A 22,311-nucleotide genomic window follows, 5' to 3' on the forward strand; every position below is an offset into this window, starting at 1 on the left:
TGACCAAGGATGGGAGCTCTACATTCAGGGATATTCAATATTCAGGAGGGATAGACATGAAAGAAAAGGAGGTGGGGTGGCATTGCTGGTTAGAGAGGAGATTAACAGAATAGAAAAGAAGGACATTAGCCAGGAGGACGTGGAATCGATATGAGTAGAGCTGCATAACACTAAGGGGCAGAAAACACTGGTGGGAGCTGTGTACAGGCCACCTAACAGTAGTAGTGAGGTTGGGGATGGCATTAAACAGTAAATTAGAAATGCGTGCAATAAAGGAACAGCAGTTATAATGGGTGACTTCAATCTACAGATAGATTGGGTGAACTAAATTGGTAAGGATGCTTAGGAAGAGGATTTCTTGGAATGTATGCGGAATAGTTTTCTGAACCAACATATCGACGAACCAACTAGAGAGCAGGCCATTCTGGACTGGGTATTGAGCAATGGGGAAGGGTTAGTTAGCAATCTTGTCATGCGAGGCCCCTTGGGTAAGAATGACCATAATATGGTGGAATTCTTCATTAAGATGGAGAGTGATACAGTTAATTCAGAAACAAAGGTTCTGAACTTAAAGAAGGGTAACTTTGAAGGTATGAGACATGAATTAGCTAAGATAGACTGGCAAATGATACTTAAAAGGTTGACAGTGGATATGCAATGGCAAGCATTTAAAGATCGCATGGATGAACTACAACAGTTGTTCATCCCAGTTTGGCAAAAGAATAAATCAAGGAAGGTAGTGCACCCGTGGCTGATGAGGGAAATTAGGGATAGTATCAATTCCAAAGAAGAAACATACAAATTATCCAGAAAAAGCGGCTCACCTGAGGACTGGGAGAAAGTCAGAGTCCATCAGAGGAGGACAAAGGGCTTAATTAGGAAAGGGAAAAAAGATTATGAGAGAAAACTGGCAGGGAACATAAAAACTGATTGTAAAAGCTTTTATAGATATGTGAAAAGAAAAAGATTGGTTAAGACAAGTGTAGGTCCCTTACAGTCAGAAATAGGTGAATTGATCATGGGGAACAAGGACATGGAAGGCCAATTGAATAACTACTTTGGTTCTGTCTTCACTAAGGAGGACATAAATAATTTTCCGGAAATAGTAGGGGACCGTGGGTCCAGTGAGATGGAGGAACTGAGGGAAATATATGTTAGTAGGGAAGTGGTGTTAGGTAAATTGAAGAGATTGAAGGGAGATAAATCCCCAGGGCCAGATGATCTGCATCCCAGAGCACTTAAGGAAGTAGCCCAAGAAATAGTGGACGCATTAGTGATAATTTTTCAAAACTCTTTAGATTCTGGATTAGTTCCTGAGGATTGGAGGGTGGCTAATGTAACCCCGCCTTTTAAAAAAGGAGGGAGAGAGAAACCAGGGAATTATAGACCGGTAAGCCTGACATCGGTGGTGGGGAAAATGCTAGAGTCAGTTATCAAAGATGTGATAACAGCACATTTGGAAAGCAATGATATCATCGGACAAAGTCAGCATGGATTTGTGAAAGGAAAATCATGTCTGACGATCTCATAGAATTTTTTGTGGATGTAACTAGTAGAGTGGATAGGGGAGAACCAGTGGATGTGGTATATTTGGATTTTCAAAAGGCTTTTAACAATTCCCACACAGGAGATTAGTGTGCAAACTTAAAGCACACAGTATTGGGGGTATGGTATTGATGTGGATAGAGAATTGGTTGGCAGACAGGAAGCAAAGAGTGGGAATAAACGGGACCTTTTCAGAATGGCAGGCAGTGACTAGTGGGGTACCGCAAAGCTCAGGCTGGGACCCCAGTTGTTTACACTATTTATTAATGACTTAGACGAGGGAATTAAATGCAGCATCTCCAAGTTTGCGGATGACACAAAGCTGGACAGCAGTGTTAGCAGTGTTAGGAGGATGCTAAGAGGATGCAGGGTGACTTGGATAGGTTAGGTGAGTGGGCAAATTCATGGCAGATGCAATTTAATGTGGATAAATGTAAGGTTATCCACTTTGGTGGAAAGAACAGGAAAATAGATTATTATCTGAATGGTGGCCGATTAGGAAAAAGGGAGGTGCATCGAGACCTGGGTGTTATTGTACACCAGTCATTGAAAGTGGGCATGCAGGTACAGCAGGCGGTGAAAAAGGCGAATGGTATGCTGGCATTCATAGCAAGAGGATTTGAGTACAGGAGCAGGGAGGTTCTACTGCAGTTGTACAAGGCCTTGGTGAGACAACACCTGGAGTATTGCATGCAGTTTTGGTCCCCTAATCTGAGGAAATACATTCTTGCCATAGAAGGGGTACAAAGAAGGTTCACCAGATTGATTCCTGGGATGGCAGGACTTTCATATGATGAAAGACTGGATCGACTAGGCTTATACTCTCTGGAATTTAGAAGATTGAGGGGGGGATCTGATTGAAACGTATAAAATTCTAAAAGGATTGGACAGGCTAGATGCGGGAAGATTGTTCCCGATGTTGGGGAAGTCCAGAACGAGGGGTCACAGTTTGAGAATAAAGGGGAAGCCTTTTAGGACCGAGATGAGGAAAAACTACTTCACACAGAGAGTGGCGAATCTGTGGAATTCTCTGCCACAGGAAACAGTTGAGGCCAGTTCATTGGCTATATTTAAGAGGGAGTTAGATATGGCCCTTGTGGCTAAAGGGATCAGGGGTTATGGAGAGAAGGCAGGTACAGGGTTCTGAGTTGGATAATCAGCCATGATCGTACTGAATGGCGGTGCAGGTTCGAAGGGCCGAATGGCCTATTCCTGCACCTATTTTCTATGCTTCTATATGGATATAACTGGGTGTCATGAGCAAGTTGGTGCACAAGGGCCTGTCTGATGGTGTATCTCTGAATAAAATTTAATAAAACAACAAATATCACAGTATATAAATTTCAGTGATTATAACTCTGATTCTGACTTTCTCACCCTTCCACTCTTTCTCCACCTCTTCCCCTCTCTCTTTCCGTTTTTCCTTATCCTTCGGTCACTGCCTCAGTGCAGACGCAGTGCTGGCAACAGTGAGGAACTTTGTCGCATAAAGCTGTCATTTCTAAACCCGCACCGCTCTGGATTCGGGTTCGGGTTTGTTTATCACATATACACCGAAACGCACAGTGAAATGTGCCATTTGTGTTAGCAGCCAACACATCTGAGGACGTGCTAGTGGTGCGTCACATTCCGGTGCTAACACAGCCACAATGGCCACAATGCTCAGCAGAGCAACACAAACAGTGACAACAACCACAGAAGTAAACAAGCCCATTTCTCATCCCTCTCACCCACCACTCACTCGCACGCATAGACAATCCTCCAATCCAGGGACAGGCCACCTCAGGGTGCCAGATTTTTGTTCACCTGATTCTCAGACATCGGGCCTCCAACTTTAGAATTCACTCCAGGATGCTGAACATGGGCCTTGACTTCTGGACTCATTCAGATCTTTGACCCTGATGATCTGAGCCCTAGTCACTTCTTCAAACTCTTGTGACTCTTTGGGACCTGTACGTAGAAGATGGTGCCTCCCATAATGCATCATCAGCATCAAATGCAACACCAGGTGATTAACAGTTCTCAGGAGCACCATGCTGTGGTCACAATCCACTGGCCTTGGGAGGATGTGGGAGCATCTTATGATGTCACCCAACTCTATCCAGATTCAATGTCTGCTTCAGGATACCTGTATCTCCAATACATCTGCTCAACTGCCCATATTACAGAGTGGCAGAAATACAAGGCACATCAGGCTGGCAAATGAAGAAACCCTCACCACTTTTAGAAAGTACAATGCCAACACTGAGATGGGATTGGGTTGAATCAACACAGATACAATGGGCAGAATGGCCTCCTGTTGTGTTGTGAATATCCTATGATTCCATAAGAAAAGTTCTGTAAGAACATATCACCATTCCGTAACACCCATGTAACCTAACTCCATCTTGTGACAATTCCTACATCGCTTTGCTGCCTCCAGTCAACAAAATCCATCCATCTTGGTTTTAGAATCAACCTTTGATGCAGCATTGATGGGTCATTGAGGAGTGTTCTGAGTTTCCACCACCATCTGGGTGGACAAGTCTTTCCAAATTGCTTGGCTCTCATTTCAGATGTCCTCCAGTCCTGGACCTTCTTGTCTGCTTCCTACCTTCTCCACTTTCCATTCTCCTTCACTTCTCAGTTGATTGTCCCCATTTGCTCAGCTCTCTGTCATGTCTTGCAAACAACAACAAATCACATCGCGTTAACCGGGCATCCAAGTACTTGTTAAACACAATGAATATTCTGCCTTTGCCACTCTTCCTAACAATGAATTCAAGATCACCTACCATCATTCTAGTAAATATTTTTATCCATCAAAATCAGAATCAGAATCAGGTTTATTATCATTGACATAGAGTACATTATGAAATTTGTTGTACTGTGCATGACATAAAAAATTACTAAAAGTTCCAATAAAAATTAAATAGTGCAGAAGAGGAACAGTGAGGTAGTGGTGACGGGTTCATTGTCAGTTCAGAAATATCGTAGTGGAGGGGATGAAAATATTGTGCGTGTGCCTTCAGGCTCTTGTACTTCCTCTTTGATTGTAGCAATGAGAAGAAGGCATGTCACAGAAGGTGAGGGTTCTCAACGATGGATGCTGCCTTCTCGAGGCACCACCTATTGAAGATAGGTTCCTCTGTGGCCCTTTTCGATCCTTTGAATTGGAGCCTCCATACCAGGTGGTGATGCAATCAGTCTGAATGGTCTCCACTGTGCTTCATTGTTACTGATGTTTCTGTTCAGGTGAAAAGACATTTCTGGGATCTCGTTCCACCTCTCCTCAATTCCCTCTGTTTCAAGGAAGCCAACTTTGAAATCATCCCTCAGTGAACATCTTCCTGGCCCCATCCTTGCTTTTTGTTCCTATATCCACTTTACTCCCTCCACCTCAGGAACACACCACTTTTGCCCCAGGATAAAATTGTCAGGCTTCTAATTCCTTACCTTGGCTTCGGTTATCCTACTGAAATTCTGACAGAGTTTTTCATGGTAGCAATTAACCAATTTCACCATATCTTCTGCAGAGTTTAACTGGGCAGTGAAACAAGACAACAGTTAAATATACTGGAACAACCAAACAAATAGAAATAATCAAAAGTAACAAGCAATCTGAAAAAAAAAGGTCTTCTGAATCAAAATTTTATTGTCAGAAAACAGAAATTCTAAAACCTATTGGCTTCAGAGATAACTATAACATCATGCCCATTGGCAATTCCTACTGGAGGTCATGAGGTCAATGAAAGGACACCTCTAAGCATGGAAAAGTAAGGGGGAATTCCCTAAAATAAGACATTATGCTTTGCCTTTCCCAATATCAATGCATTCCACTGGCATTTAAAGATACATAGGTAGATACTTTGTTGATCCCAAAGGAAATTACAGTGTCATAGTAACATTACAAGTGCACAGATGTACAAATAAATCAATATTAGAAGAAAAGTAGAAAGAATAAAAAATAATTTACCTCGAACAGTCTAACAGCAGGGGTCACCATTTCCCTGGCTCATAGGGCTTAATGGCTGAGGGTAGGAATGACCTCATATAGTGCCCTTTGGAGCAGCACAGTTGTTTTAGTCTATTACTAAGTGCTCCTCTGTTCAGCCAAGGTAGCATGCAGAGGGTGAAGAACATTGTCCAGAATTGCCAGGATTTTCTGTAGGGTCCTTTGTTCTGTCACAGCCTCTAGTGCGTCCAGTTCGACTCCTTTAACAGAGCCAGCCTTTATTGGGCCTGTTGGTGTCACCCGTGTTGGTGCCATTGCCCCAGCACACCACCGCGTAGAGGATTGTACTGGTGACAACGGACTGGTAGAACATGTGAAGGAGAGGCCTGCTTACTCCAAAGGACCTCAGTCTCCTCAGGAAGTAGATAGGATCTGGTAGAATTGTGGTCAGATCTTGGCTTAACTATTAAAGGTCTGGACCAAGCTGATCAAGTTCAAACAAAGTGGGTCATAAATGTAGACGGCACAGAAACAGGCCCTTCAGCCCATCAAGTCCATGCCAACACTCACACACCCATTTATGCTAATCCGAGACTATATTCCCTCTACATTCCCATCAATTTCCCCCAGATTTGACTCTCACAGGGCAATTGACCTACTGACCTGCATGTCACACCATGCCTGTGGGAGAGAACTGGCACCCTGCAGAAGTTCATGTGGTCGCGGAGGAACTCCACACAGACTGTGCCCGAGGTCAGGAAAGAACCTGCGTGATTCTATGAATATTCAAGTACAAGTCAGGATGCCAACAGGTGTTTACATGCAACATTTAGAAGTGAGGTGAGTGTTTAATCTGGTGGGTGAGGAGAAGACCCGAATGTAGAAGAGGGTGAAGGAGAGAAGCAGGGAGAGTGATACATCTAGTGAGGAAAACATTCTAATGGAAGTTAAGTCTACGCCTTGAAGAAATGGAGGGAGTGAGCATCAGATTTGGCAGACATACCTGCTTGGAGTTTGCTGCATAATTCCGTTTGCACTGTGACAGCGTAGAGTTCTGCTTCTCAGAGTCACAGGAAAGTGGATCCACTGGAATGAAAATGAGATTGTAGAGAACTTAGCGTCCATCTGTCAACTCTGCCACCGCTGCCTAATACTCACCAGTCAGGCAAAGGAAGGTCTGAACTCCGCCTCTCAGCCATAACTCCAAAATGATGTGCTCCCACAGGGTGGAGTGTCAGACTTGGATGCACTCTGTGTGTGACTTGACACATCTTACAGACTCACAAGAAAGACTGGGAATGTCTTACCCAAGCCCACGCCCACTGGCACCCGAAGGAACCAATACCTAGTGGGCATTGCAATTGTAATATTGGCACAAGCCACACTAATGGGGCAATATTGGCATAGACCTCGTCGTGGGTTCAGGGAGGACAATTTATTTAAAGATCGAAGTAAATTTATTATCAGAGTATGTATATGTCACCAAATGATACCCAGAGATCTATTTTCTTTTGGGCCTTCACGTTAGACCAAAAATACAGTAGAACTGATGAAAAACTAGACACAAAGATTGACAAACGAACAATGTGTAAAAGAAGACAAATAGTGTAAATACAAAAAAAAATAATAAATAGACAAGAAATAAATAATACTGATAACATTGAGCTGCAGAATCCTTGGAAGTGTTTCCATAGTTTGTGGAATCAGTTCAGTGTTGAGCTGAGTGAAGTTATACTTGCTGGTTCAGGAGGTAATATCTGTTCCTGAACCTGGTGGCTCCTTGACCTCCTTCCTGATGACAGCAGAGAGAAGAGGACGTGGCCAGGATGGTGGGGTCCTTGATAATAGATACTGCTTCCTTGTGGAAGTGCTGTTTGTTGATATGCTCAATGGAGGGCTGTTCTTTTCCTGTAATGGGCTAGGCTGCAGACATCTCCACGGTCATTAAACCTTGCAAATATTTTAATGACCACACAAAATACTGGAGGAACTCAAGGCTGGGTGTGGTGGTCCTTCAGCACCACCAATTGACAAGGAGCTTAATTTAATTATCTCTTTTATACATTAAATAAATAGCTGTCTCTCCTCCCCCATCTACGCAATCCTACTATCTGCTCTCTCCTCACCTTACCACCACTCACAGTCACCAGTCTAACCTGTCCCACCCAGTACTGACTTGAGGAACTTCTCAGTTGACTGTGTAAATTCAAGGAGGACTTTGATAGTTCTTTGGACACCATAGTTGCTGGATCAAGCGGTGGTGGGGGTGGGGGGGGTGGATTTGAAGGTGGGTGGGGGTTGGGTAGAAATCAGCAATGACCCTATCTCATGGTGGAGCACGTGGTTTAACCCTTGCTCCTATATACTTCTTATAATGGCTTGAAAGGCCGAGGTAGAGTGGACATGAAGAGGATGTTTCCTTTGGTGGGGGGGGTGGGGTTCTAGGTCCAGAGGGCACAGCCTCAGAATAGAATAATGTTCCTTCAGAACAGTGATGAGGAGAAATTTCTTCAGCCAGAGAGTGGTGAGTCTGTGGAATTCATTGCCATAGACAGCCATGGACATCAAGTCATTGGGTATACTTAAAACGAAGATTGATAGGTTTTGACTAGTAAGGGCATCAAAGGTCACAGGGAGAAGGCAGAAGAATGGTATGAAAGGGATAATAAATCAAATATGATGGAAAGATGGAGCAGACTAGGTGGGCCGAATAGCCTAATTCTGCTCCCATATATTATGATTTTATAGGTTGTTCACAAGCCAAAGACACTGAGTTTACCCTGTGTCAAGAATTCAGGATGAACACCAGACTGAAACTCTCTGCAACTCTACTAAGTGCAGTTCAGTCCCCCAAAGTGACTCGGCCCTAGCCTCACTGCCCACCATCTCCGACACTGACTGAGCCCCAGACTCAACCTCACCATCTCCTACACACCCAACACTGACCGAGTCCCAGACTCACTCCCCACCGTCCCCTACACACACTACGTTGACCCAGACTCACCCCCCACCGTCCCCTACACACCCCACACTGACCCAGACTCACTCCCCACAGTCCCCATCACACCCCACACTGACCCAGCCTCACTCTCCACTGTCCCCAACACACCTCACACTGACCCAGCCTCACTCTCCACTGTCCCCAACACACCCCACACTGACCCAGCCTCACTCTCCACTGTCCCCAACACACCCCACACTGACCCAGTACCAGACTCACTCCCCACTGTCCCCTACACACCCCACACCGACCCAGTACAGGGGCAGTGCTAACGTGGTGCTAGCTGAAATTGCAATAGCACCAGCGTAGCACCACCAAGAAACTAACTGAAATTTCACATACAAATTGCAACTGCTTTGCTTTCTCTGTATAGTTTTGAATACAGCTTGTTTCTCCAGTTGATCTAGTGAAACAGTGTCCCCAATTACCATAGCACCCACGCAGCAATAAAGTTATAAACTCTGTCAGATCCACTCTACACTTAGTTCGTTGTCAATGTCTTGTCGTTGCTGTCCTCAGATCAGTTAAGCTGATCTAAGGTCACTTAACGTGGTGATGTCACTCACTGTCACTCACACAAGAGATTGATAGTATACATCCAGGCGCAGATCCATGGTCTCGCGAGACTAACGGATGCCACACACACACACATTGTGCTTTTACAAGCTAGCGTGGGCCTGGCATGTACATTATTTTGGCCGGCGTGAAAAATGGATCGATTTTTAGTGAGAAAACGACCTCGTCCAGAGGAATCAGTGGTGTCTCAGCCTGAGCCTGTCTTAATTGAAAGTGACATGCAGAAAGGAATAAGTGGGGATGAGGACGACAGCAGTTCATCGAAGGAGTGTGAGGGCGAAGTAGAGGAACAAGAAATGGAGCGAGTTTTGGAGGAGAACGTAGATGAAGCTGCTCTTAGTGCTAGTGGGAATACGGTTAGTGATGTTAGCCAGCAGCCTGAAGAAGGACCCAGTCGGCCAACATTGAAAAAGTACCCTTCACAACTCTCAACGGTTTGGCAATCAGCAAAGGAGTTTTAGTCGTGGCTGGTTTGACTGACTGGATTATTCGACCACAAAAAATACTACATTCTGCCTCGCATGCATGTATTTCCTGTGTGGAGGACATGGGTTCCATTCTGAGTCTGCCTTCACTGTCACCGGTTACTGCAACTGGCAGAAAGCTACAACAGCTTTCAAAACCCACCATGTAAGTGCAGCTCATAAGTTGGCTATGGAGGCATGGGCCAAATTCAGATTGAGAAAATGAGACAGCTCAAGATTGGGAAATATGCTTGATAAAGGACATGCAAAGATTGTCCAAGAAAATCGTGAGCAGTGGTTGAGTCTCTAGCAAGGACAGACAGTGAATGACCCAGTGGAATTTCTAGCTCCAATGAGACCCTACTGCCATGCATTTATAGATTTATACAAACTAACCTGCATATCACTGACTCTACCTGTGACATCTGCATCATGTGAACGGAGTTTCTCTTGCCTCAGACGCCTCAAAAACTACCTAAGGAATAACAGCGGTGATGCTCGGAACAGCAACTTGGCCCTGTTGGCCATAAACAGCCGGAGGACCAAAGCACTTGACATCCAGAAAATCACTGATGTTTTCACCACCAATCACAACAACAGACAGATTGTGCTTCTCTGAAAACATCAATGGTGAGTGCAGTTGATTTTTTAAAAATTTGGGCCAAGACTAATGCTGATTATTATTATTATTTTGTGGTGGATACCCCATAGTCCTTACGTTTCCTGTAAATCCTAAACTATTACATTTACTGCTATTAAGCCTACTGGTTTTGCTTAGACTCCCAAGCGGTGATTCTGTTGATTTTTGTTTTAAATTCAGTAGCCAAATTAATTGAGGTATTGCATGGTCAGAGTACGATTTGTCCAACTCCTGGTAAAGCCTTGCATCTGTTGTTTGCCTTATTTGACTTTAATAATGGTGTATCTTTTGGCATTGTCTGTCTATGTAATGTGAATAGCAGTGGACATTGTGGATTAGTGTTGTGTTTTTCAGTTGAAAATCACGCATTTGACGCTGATTGCGGGATTGGTGCATGATTCACGTTGTGTGCTGTGGGTCGGATGCTCTGTTGGTTTGTTGTTTATGCTCCGGGTTGTCTCCGATGCTGTTAACACTGTCACAGTTCACTTCTATATTAGATTTGTCAATTGCTGTTGCTTGTGAATCAACAGAGGCATTTATAATAGGCACATAATGCTTGAAACTGACTTTTAAATGCCACGCATCTGGCCTTGCGAATACATATTACCATAGGGTACATCCCTCAGCACCATCACTGAATAATTCAGCCCCACTGTAGCACCAGCAAGAAAAAATCTCTGGCGCCACCACTGACCCAGTCCCAGACTCACTCCCCTTGGTCCACTAAACACCCAACAATGACCCCATCCCAGACTCACTCCCTACCATCCCTACACACCCCACACTGACCCAGTCCAAGACTCACTCCCCTTTGTCCCCTACGCACTCTACATTGACCCAGACTCACACCCCACTGTCCGCTACATACCCCACACTGACCCAGTCCCAGACTCACTCTGCACCATCCCCTACACACCCGACACTGACCCAGTCCAAGACTCACTCCCCACTGTCCCCTACGCACCCCACAATGACCCCGTCACAGACTCACTCCCCTCTGTCCCCTACACACCCCACAATGACCCCGTCACAGACTCACTCCCCTCTGTCCCCTACACAGCCCACAATGACCCCGTCACAGACTCAATCCCCTCTGTCCCCTATGCACCCCACACTGACCCAGACTCACTCCCCTCTGTCCCCTACACACCCCAAAGTGTCCCCTTTACTATCATTGGCCCTCAGAGACCTTTGGAGACACATGTGATTCTGTAGGCGCTGTTAATGCAGAGCAACAAAACTCGGCCTGTCAGCCAGGATCTGTGTAGGGAGAAATTGGGTTGATGTTTCAAATTAAAGTCAAGTTGAAGTTCTTCCTGACCCATTCAGTGTTTCTGGCATCTCAGTTTGAATTGTCAGCTCCCAGCTGCTCACAGTAATCACTTGATTTTTACCTCTACAGGGCGGATGAGTGTCTCCCTGCCCTTGGTGATATCCTTTATTGCAAACGCAGTAAAAAGACCCATAGGAGTTGTGACAGGTTGTGTTCACTCCGCACGCACTTTTATCCTGGCATTCATCCACATCTGTTGTAGAAAGGAAATGAGGTAGAAATATTACCAACACAGATGATGAGGAGCGTCAGACCATCAGTGAAAAGTGAGTGGTGCATTGAGTCCCACAGGCGTGGATGCTAGTACTCCATAATATATACTCAATGGCCAGCTGTCTCTGGAGCTTTCAGAGAGAGGTGCCGAAAGCCAAAAAAAAAAACAAATCCATTGAGCAGCTGTTCTGTGAGTGAAAGGACTTTGTTGAAGAGGGGAGTTACAGAGATTGGCCAGAATGGGGTTCAAGCTGACAGGAAGGCGACAGTGACCCCAGTAACAGTGCATTACGACAGTGGTGTGCAGAAGAACGCCTCTGAATGCTCACCATGTTGAACCATGAAGTGGATGGGCCACAGCAGCAGATGAGCATGAACACGCACTGAATGGCCACTTTATTAGGTACGGAGGTGCAGTCCCTTAAATAGTGGCCACCGAGGTATAGACAGAAATATATTTATAATAATGCTCTAGGATGCGTTGGGACACATTAACAGTGACATAATTTAATCTGGGGTTATGGGGTGCATATATAAATTAAATGTATATCTTCAACATCTTCAAGGAGCATTGCCTGAGGAAGGCAGCGTCCATCATTAAGGATCTCCAACACCCAGGGGATGTCCATTTCTCATCCGAAGCCTGAAGGCACACACTCAACGATGCAGGAACAGCTTCTTCCCCTCTGCCACCTGATTTCTGAATGGACACTGAACCCATGGACACCACCTCACTGCTTTTGAAAACTATTTCTGGTTTTGCTCCGCTTATTTTAACTTAACTATTTAATACACATGTATACACTTTCTGTAATTCAATTTTATTTCCTGTATTTATCATGCATTGCCTGGCACTGCTGCCACAAAGTTAACAAATTTCATGACGTACGCCAGTGATATTAAACCTGAACACTAACAATACTAATAAAGTACTGTAACAAAGCTGTAGCTTCTTAATAGTTATTGATGGAGGAATTGAATTGATTTTATTACTGACATCCTTCACATACATGAGGAGTAAAATTCTTTACGTTACGTCTCCGTCTGTGCAATTTATAGTAATTTAGAATAAATAGTATGTACAACAGGACAGTCAATATAACATAGAAGTTATCCAGTGTACGCTACCATGTTCTTTTGATTGACTAAGCTAATAAAATCAACACAGACACCTAGTGCAGATAATGGTCTGCCTTCGTACAATGCTTTTCATGATTGCATCCTCCAGATCTTCTTTTTCTCTGTAACATTCAAGATGATTGCTGATACCTCAGATTTTTCATAGTTCCTAACTTGTTAAAGTAGTGAAATCACTTGATTTTCAATCCTGGTCGTTTCTGGCAACAGTCTCCTTTTATAGTCTATTTTATGTTTTGCACTGTACTGCTGTTGCAAAACAGCAAATTTCATGACAAATTTCATCATTCTGATTCTGATGCTGAGATTAAAGTTAAAATCGAGTTAATTTCTTGTGAAAGGCATTAAGGATTGAGGAAGTGGGACGCAGTGAAGGAAGAGATTCTCCTTTAGTGAGAACTCAGATAGGCCGGTGTTAGAAAATGAGATGGCTGTGGACCTGTAATCCATCCTATTGGACCTTGAAGCTGCCTATTAACATCTGTAGAGCTTTTGATGTAGCCCTGAGCCTAGGCTGAGTTTGTTCACAGTTTCTTCCCATGCCCCACTGAACATGTGCTAAATGGTGATCAGACTAGGTAGGAGTTTGAGACCCATGATTGGACAGTGACCAGCATTCCAGTCTGGGCTGTCCAATGTGTTTCAAGAGCTCACATTGCACACTCCCCTCTTTCCTAAGATCACACCGGGTCAATACATTTATTTCCCAGTCCTCTAACACATTCACAACTAGTAATTCCCATCATGAGAGTCAGTCCTCATTTCACAGTTATTCATCGTCCTCACCTTCACATTTTCTCATGAGTCGATCATCAGAACAGGTTGTTGAAGCGGTAAGCCCCACCTTGCATCGACACCAGAAGGAGCCAACTGCACTGGCACACTGTTTGTGAGGTCCACATGAACTATTTGTGACATCTGTGTAAAGAGGAAAAATCTCACAATTGTATCACCTTCCTTACTGATCAAATCCCAGCATTAGTAGCCCTTTGTGTTTCCCCCATTAACCTCCAGCAGTGCATCCACTTTCTCCCTCCCCACCCCTTCTTGGCTCCATCTCACACTACAAGTTCTTTAATTCAGTGTCACGTTCAAACTATGCACCCACATTAATTTCTTCTTCTTCGGTTGTCCATTGAAATCCGATGACGACGTCCACTCCTTTAACGGTGAGATCTTTGATGACCGTACAGTCCTATCCTGGACCCACAAGCTCTGTTGCAGGTGGGACATGTATATGTGGTAGTGGTGGTAACCATGGCTGCGTTTCTCCTGGCTCTCTTCTGCTGTCTTCTGGTTGTTCTTTCCATCTCCAGAATACAAACACACACGCACACACACACACACACATCATTAAACTTTTCCCCCACTTAAACCCCAACCTAATAGCAGTGACCTGAGGCAATTTAGCACTTACCTATGCAACCATTTAATGATTCAAATAAAAAAGCTGATTTGCACTTCTGATCTTGGGACAGAATGTCTCTGAAAACAGTGCAGCTCAGGATAACTAGAAGAAAGAGAATAAAGCAGTTAGACCTTCTGTGCCCTTATTTTTACTCCTTCTGTCCTGAAAGTTAAGCACCCCAATACTGAACCAAGCCAGTGCTGATGTTAATCATGGGAGGGAGAGAGACTGAAGCCAATAGCTACCCCGTCTCCCTGTCTAAGATCTGCAAAACCTGACTTTGGATCCATGGTGCTTCATAAAATCCAGCCACCAGAACTAACTTCTTTTGATGTTGTCCAAAGCACAGATGACTCTGTATCACTTGTTTAAAGTTTTCAGCTTGTTAATTTTTTTTTCTCAGCCATAAACAGGAGCAAGTGTCAATGGGCAGCCGATTCATTCAAGATGGTTTTAGAGGAAGTTCAAACTGAGGATAGTGTCGCTCACCCAGAATGTGGGTTCAGCGTGTGAGTAAAGTGATACATTTGACTACTCCAAAACTGAGCTTCAACTTTTATGTGCACATTGGACTGGTTTAACTAATGAGCCCTTTTAGTTTTCTTTTCTTTTTCTGCTAACTATTGATTCAAGTTGAAATATTGGTAAATATATTCACTTTGTAATTTTATGCTGGTGTACTATCTGTTATTTCTCTGGCAAACACTAACTTTGCATAGGACAGAATTTACACAGCATTCACAACAATTCATGTCCCTTCCCGGAACAATCCAACTTTCCTGTTTGGTTGAACCCAAATTATACTGACCCTAGAGGTGTACTGCTTATGCAAGGTGGCCGTCTCACCACTAAGTAATGTAGCTGTTTGCAGAGTTAACTAATAAGCCAAGTTTGAATGCAAGCCCTGGTTACATAGATATTTTCTGTCATATCCTCCTAGCTCTGCCAAGGCCACTCTGTGTTGACTCCTGCCACCCCTGCTGAGCCCAGCAGAGATGGGATTATCGTTGATGAAGCAGCCACTCACAGAGTTAAGACTGATTAAAATCATGTTAATGGACCCTTGGACATTGATGTGAAATATGAAAGACCAATGAAGATTCGGATGTGTATTTGATCTGCTCAGATGGCAATTGGATGATTTTCCAATTTCACAATTTAGACCCAGGTCAAAACTGTTCCCAGTAATTACCAACCAAAAGACAGCCTCCAGCGATTGGAGTGCAGCCCCACTAGTGTCAGCTGTTGGGTGATAAAATGTTAAGAGGGAGAACAGGGGAAATATTGCTTGGACCAAGATTGACAGAGAGACAGAGACATAAAACAGAAAGAAGCCCTTGGCTCCACAGAGTCTGCACCAATCATCAAGAATCAAGATTCAAGTTTATTTATCATGAATACATCAAGACATACGGAGAAATGTGTCAAATCATAAACAACAGAAACTATGCAGATACTGGAAATCCAAAGCAACATTCATAAAATTCTGGAGGAACTCAGCAGGTCAGGCAGCATCTATGGAAATGAATAAACAGTTGACGTTTTGGGCCAGATGTGTCATTTTTGTTAACAATCAACACACCTGAGGGTAAGATGGGAGGCAGTCCGCACGTGCCACCACACGTTCCTGTGCGACCATAGCATGATGGGCAGAACAAAACACAATGCAACAAAACTACCACAGCAAGACAAGCCTCCTCCTACCTGTGCACATACACTGAACTCTAACCTCTGACCTCTAACCCCAATACAGGCAGTCTACTTCGGTCTTCAGCCTCCAGCTGACTGGATCATTTATAACAATCTTATATTAATCCCACTTTTTATTTCTTTCTACATTCTTGTCAACTCTCCCTGAATTTTATTAGTCACCTACACACTAGGGCCTATTTACAGGGGCCAATTACCCTACTAATTCACCCACCTTTGGGATAAACCAGGAATCTGGTGCTCCTCGTGGAAACCCACCCATCATGGGGAGAATGTGAAAATCCCACATAAACAGCACCGGAGGTCAGAATTGAACCCTGGTCTCCGGTGCTGAGAGACAACAGCTCTACTAACCTCACCACTGTGTGCCTCCTACAACTCTGCTGCCCCAACTCTTACTAGTTACTCCCTGGTGTCATGGATTATTGATTACCTGACTGGCAGACCACAGTACGTGTGCTTGCAACACTGTGTGTCCGACAGAGTGATCAGCAGCACTGGGGCTCCACAGGGGACTGTCTTGTCTCCCTTTCTCTTCACCATTTACACCTCGGACTTCAACTACTGCACAGAGTCTTGTCATCTTCAGAAGTTTTCGGATGACTCTGCCATAGTTGGATGCATCAGCAAGGGAGATGAGGCTGAGTACAGGGCTACGGTGGGAAACTTAGTCACATGGTGTGAGCAGAATTATCTGCAGCTTAATGTGAAAAAGACTAAGGAGCTGGTGGTAGACCTGAGGAGAGCTAAGGTACCGGTGACCCTGTTTCCATCCAGGGGATCAGTGAGGACATGGTGGAGGATTACAAATACCTGGGGATACGAATTGACAATAAACTGGACTGGTCAAAGAACATTGAGGTTGTCTACAAGAAGGGTCAGAGCCATCTCTATTTCCTGAGGAGACTGAGGTCCTTTAACATCTGCCGGATGATGCCGAGGATGTTCTACGAGTCTGTGGTGGCCAGTGCTATCGTGTTTGCTGTTGTGTGCTGGGGCAGCAGGCTGAGGGTAGCAGACACCAACAGAATCAACAAGCTCATTCGTAAGGCCAGTGATGTTGTGGGGATGGAACTGGACTCTCTGACGGTGGTGTCTGAAAAGAGGATGCTGTCCAAGTTGCATGCCATCTTGGACAATGTCTCCCATCCACTACATAATGTACTGGTTTGGCAGAGGAGTACGTTCAGCCAGAGACTCATGCCACCGAGATGCAACACTGAGCGTCACAGGAAGTCATTCCTGCCTGTGGCCATCAAACTTTACAACTCCTCCCTTGGAGGGTCAGACACCCTGAGCCAATAGGCTGTCCTGGACTTATTTCCTGGCATAATTTACTTATTACTATTTAACTATTTATGGTTTTATTACTATTTATTATTTATGGCGCAACTGTAACAAAAACCAATTTCCCTCGGGATTAATAAAGTATGACTATGACTATGACAATAAATATGACTATGACCAGCCTCAATCCAAGCTAGTAAGGACAGGTAACCTGACCAGTTTACTTCAGTGCTGATTGCCGTGAAAGAGGTGTGAACAAACATAACAGGAGCAGAAGTAGACCACCCGACCCCTCAATCCTGTCCCACTATTCAAAACAATCATAGTGGATCTTTGCCGGCCTCAAGTCCTCTTCAACGCTAGTTCCCCAAGGCCTCTATGGCTCGATTTTGTAAATATTTATCTATTTCCACCTTAAATAGTCCTAGTGATCCAGCCTTCACCAAAATTTCCATGCATCACAACATGGCGCCACTGGGGGTAAATTTGATTTCCCTGGAACTTGGAAGGAAAGATTTGGAATTTTTCTCATCTGGGAGAGAAATGGACAAGGGGATACGGTTGCAAGATAAGATGTCAGTCACTTCTTTTGTACTAAGTCCCTTTGCTTGTGACTCTGCTAATGAAAAGAAATCCCAGAATTTCCTTCCAAATTCCGGTGCAACCCAATTTACTCCAGCAACACCATATTGCAGTTTCCTGTTTACCATGGACACCATTCCCGTAGCAACGTCTGCTTTCTCCATATTGCTGGAGATATTTAATGGTGCCACAGACAGTGAGTTGGGATAATAAGTGAGGTGACAAAGAATTGATAAAAGCAAAATGTGAAAGTAAAAACTTATTTGCCAATAATTTTAGCAAACCTGTTAACCAGCTTATTTCCGACATTCACCCAAGTGCCATGCGTAAATCCCATTATTCCCAATATCCCACAGAGTGATTCTGAGACAATGTTGTCTGCTTTAGACCATCACAGACTTAAATGTCAAACAAGAGGCAGAGTCCAGTGAGGGTACTTGGAAATGTTATTCAGGATATGAGATAAATGTTGCTGCAATTCATATTATTTTGCAAGTGCATGGTTCCCTTTCATAAACAATGTCACTTGGAGAAGTGGTTTATTATTTCCGTGCCGATGAACGATGGTCAGTGGCAAAGTGGCATAATTTCACAAGTGTACAGAAGGTATCTAGATTCAGAATTTACTTATATTTCTTAGCTATTTTTTTCATGTCATTGTGCAGGCAATTCTACCCCTCGAGTTGACGCTGGCACTCAGAGCACTCCCAGCTATCCCAACCACTTCCTTACCGTCTGAACTCTGTCCAACCATACAGCTATAGTCAGGAAAAGTTTCAGTGACCAGTTCCCCCGTATCCTTGGGAGTGGGAAGGAACTGCTCAATGACAAACAGTCTTCCACGCGGGACAATCGTAAAATCGGGCCGTTCAACCATTCTAGCTGGCTCCGATGATAAGCTCACTGTTGACAAACTTTCCAGGACTTTGTGCTCACACAAAAAGAAAAGTAAGATTCCAAGTTATGTCGAGAGTAAAGCGTCCCTCTTCACATTCCTCATCAGCCACTCCCAGAGCAGGGACAGCTTAGCTCAAATACAGAGTAAAGTTTACTCTGTAAAGTTATACCAAATTCTTCCAGTGCTGACATGATTCCCATAACTAGAAAGCATCAATTTGACCAAGAGACATAGAAGCAGAGTTAATTCATTCGTCTCATTGAGTCCACCCTGCTATATGAACATTATCCCTCTCAACCCCATTCTCCTGCCTTCTCTCCTTAATATTTGACGCCCTTACTAATCAAGAACCTATCAACTTCACTTTAAATATACCATATGACTTGGCTTCCACAGCTGTGTGTGCATTGAATTCCACAAATTGACTGCTCTCTTGGTGAACTGAAATGCCAGAGACTCAATCAGTGACATACATCTCATACGTTGCCTTCTCGATCGTAAAGGCTCAAAAGGAGCGCGCTCATGCAGCAACTGAGTGAAGACGCCACTGGGCGCTCTCCTCAAGCAGTTCACTCCCACCCCACGCCTCCGTCCCAGCCTTCAGTCGGGAAGGGGAGTGAAAGGAACGGACGGGATACAATTGCAGAAGAAGGAAGGGGGCTGAGAGTGGAAAGTGATGGACAAACAAAGGGAAGGTGATGGGAAGAGGGGAAGGAAATGAATGGGAAAAGAGTGGAGCAGGGAAGGGAAAGGAAATACTCTAGAGTGAACACTTACCCAAAAGAAGCAGGAAGCTACTCACGTTGCCAAGACCCATTCTCTGCATACTTTGTCCTTTCTTTTGTCAGCTGTCACATCTGGGTTTTATACTCTGTATAATCTCTCCATCACACTGACATCATCAGTAGGGGAAGGAAATGAAACTCTCTTGAAGCTCTAAGACAAACATAACAACACTTGTATGTGTTGGGCATCCTTAACCCCAGCCTTGTCTCAGAGGACAGGAGAATATGCTGTTTCTTCATTTAAGTCGAGTTATAGGGATTATTTATAGGCTGATGAGCCTCATTCGCGTCAGAGATAAGGAAGCAACTGAGGAAGATTCTTAGGGATAGGATATTTGGAAAACTTGGACCTATTAGGGATAGTCAACATGGTTTTTTCAGTGTATGATCACATCTTATAAACTTGATCGGAACTTAGCAGGTCAGGCAGTATTGATGGAAAGGAATGGGGGCTTCTTATTTATTCCTTTCCAAAGATACTGCCTGACCTACAGAGTTCCTCCAGCATTTTGTATGTGTTACTCTGTATTTCCAGCATTCCTTGTGTTCATAAACTTGATTGAGTTTTTTGGGACGGTAATGAAGATGACTGATATGGGTAGAGTTGTAGATGTTGTCTACTGGGACTTCACTGGGGCATTTGACAAGGTCCCTCATGGTAGGCTGATACAGAAGATTGAGATTTTGATTTTGTAGATTGGATTTATAATTGGCTTGGCCATGGCAGACAGAGGTTAGTGGTGGAGGGTTGCTTCTCTAGAGATCTGTGACCAGCGATGTTCCGCTGGAATCAATGCTGGGATTTCTGTTATTTGCGCCATATTTATATATGACTTGGATGAAGATGTAGACAGATTGACTGGTGAGTTTGCAGATGACACAGGAGGAGTGAATAGTGGGAAGAGTTGGCAAAGGATATAGGCAGAGGAATGTTGGATGGTTGGGGAAGTCAAATGCAAAGAGAAGGTATAGATTAAATTGGCAGGAACCTTAGGAGCATTGATGCATGGGGATGGGGGATTTGCAGGGCCCAGTTCTAGAACTCCCTGAGGGTGTCAGCACAGGTGGACAGGGTAGTGGAGCATGCTTGTTTTTAAACTACAAACAAGAAAATATCTGCAAATGCTGGAAGTCCGAACAACAAACACAATATGTTGGAGGAAATCAGCAGACCAGGCAGCATCTATCAAAAAAAGTACAGCAAGTGGAACAAGTGCTACACCACCCCTACACCTCTTCCCTCACTACCATTCGAGGCCCTAAACAGTCCTTCCAGGTGAGGTGACACTTCACCTGTGAGCCTGTTGGTGTCATTTACTGTGTTCGGTGCTCATGGTGTTGCCTACTGTACATCGGTGAGATTGGGAGACCACTTCACTGTGAACCTACGCTCCATCTGCCAGAAAAAATCCGGATCTTCCAGTGACCACCCATTATAATTCCATTTCCCATTCCCATTCCGATACGCCCATCCATGGCCTCCTTCACTGTCATGATGAGGCCGCACTTAGGTTGGAAGAACAACACCTTATATTCTATTTGGGTAGCCTCCAACCTGTTGGCATGAACATTGATTTCTCTAACTTCGGGTAATGCCCCCCCAAACCCACCCCCTTCTCTAATACCCATCCCCTTTTTCCTCTCTCACCTCATCTCACCAATCAACTTCCCAGCTCTTCATCTCTCCCCCTCCAGGTTTCACCTATCACCTGGTGGTTCTCTCTTCCCTCCCCCCACCTTTAACATCTACTCCTTACTTTTTCTCTCCAGTCCTGCAGGAGTGTTTCAGCCTGAAACGTCAACTGTACTTTTTTTTGATAGATGCTGCCTGGCCTACTGAGTTCCTCCAGCATTTTGTGTGGGCTGCATGCTTGTTTTTATCGCTTGGGGCACTGAGTGTGTGAATTGGGAGATCATGTTGCAGATCACACGAAGACTGGAAAATTGCAAATTTCACTCCACTCTTCAAGAAGGGAAAGAGGCAGAAGAAAGGAGACTATCGGCCAGTGAGAGGTTGGGAAGATGTTGGAGTCAATTATTAAGGATGAGGTCTCAGAGTACTTGGAGGCACATGATAAAATAGGCCATAGCCAGCATGGTTTCTTCAAGGGAAAATCTTACCTGACAAATCTGTTGGAATTCTTTGAAGAAATAATGAACAGCATAGACAAAGGAGAATCAGTTGATGTTGTGTACTTGGATTTTCAGAAGGCCTTTGACAAGGTGTTACACATAAGGCTGCTTACAAGCTACAAGCCCATAGTGTTATAGGAAAGATTCTAGCATGGATAAAGCAGTGGCTGATTGGTAGAAGGCAAAGAGTAGAAATAAATGCAGCTTTTTCTGGCTGGCAACTGGCAACGTGTGGTGTTCCACAGGGGTCTGTAGTGGGACCGATACTTTTTACATTATATGTCAATGATTTGGATGATGGAATTGATGGCTTTGTTGATAAATTTGCAGACAACTTGAAGATAGGTGGAGGGCAGGTAGTTTTGAGGAAATAGAGAGGCTACAGAAGGATTTAGTCAGACTAGGAGAATGTCAAACTAGGAGACTAGTACAAAGAAATGGCAGATGGAATACAATGTTGGGAAGTGTATGGTCATGAACTTTGGAAGAAGAATATATACTTGACTATTTTCTAAATGGAGAGAAAATACAAAAGACAGAGGTGCAAAGGGACTTGGGAGTGTTTATGCAGGATTCCCTAAAGGTTAACTTCCAGGTTGAGTTTATGGTGAGGAAGGGAAATGGGATGTTAGCTTTCATTTTGAGAGTATTAGAATATAAAA

General features: G+C 44.1%; 1 protein-coding gene across 2 annotated transcripts in view; it reads right to left on the minus strand.

The window, feature by feature from the left end:
* Positions 1-19,553, minus strand: part of LOC140191052 (adhesion G protein-coupled receptor E3-like) — an 87,658-nt gene extending 68,105 nt beyond the window's left edge. For both annotated transcript variants that reach the window (XM_072248123.1, XM_072248124.1), the window contains exons 1-6: positions 19,509-19,553; positions 14,264-14,356; positions 13,633-13,764; positions 11,558-11,689; positions 6,483-6,565; positions 4,981-5,067 (exon numbers count right to left, since the gene is read on the minus strand). In XM_072248123.1, coding sequence (XP_072104224.1) covers positions 4,981-5,067; positions 6,483-6,565; positions 11,558-11,689; positions 13,633-13,764; positions 14,264-14,356; positions 19,509-19,548 — 567 coding nt within the window. In that variant the 5' untranslated portion in view covers positions 19,549-19,553. The remainder of the gene's footprint in view (positions 1-4,980; positions 5,068-6,482; positions 6,566-11,557; positions 11,690-13,632; positions 13,765-14,263; positions 14,357-19,508) is intronic.
* Positions 19,554-22,311: the final 2,758 nt, after the last annotated feature.

This window comes from Mobula birostris, chromosome 32 (assembly GCF_030028105.1).
Source record: "Mobula birostris isolate sMobBir1 chromosome 32, sMobBir1.hap1, whole genome shotgun sequence".
NCBI classification, from domain to species: domain Eukaryota; kingdom Metazoa; phylum Chordata; class Chondrichthyes; order Myliobatiformes; family Myliobatidae; genus Mobula; species Mobula birostris.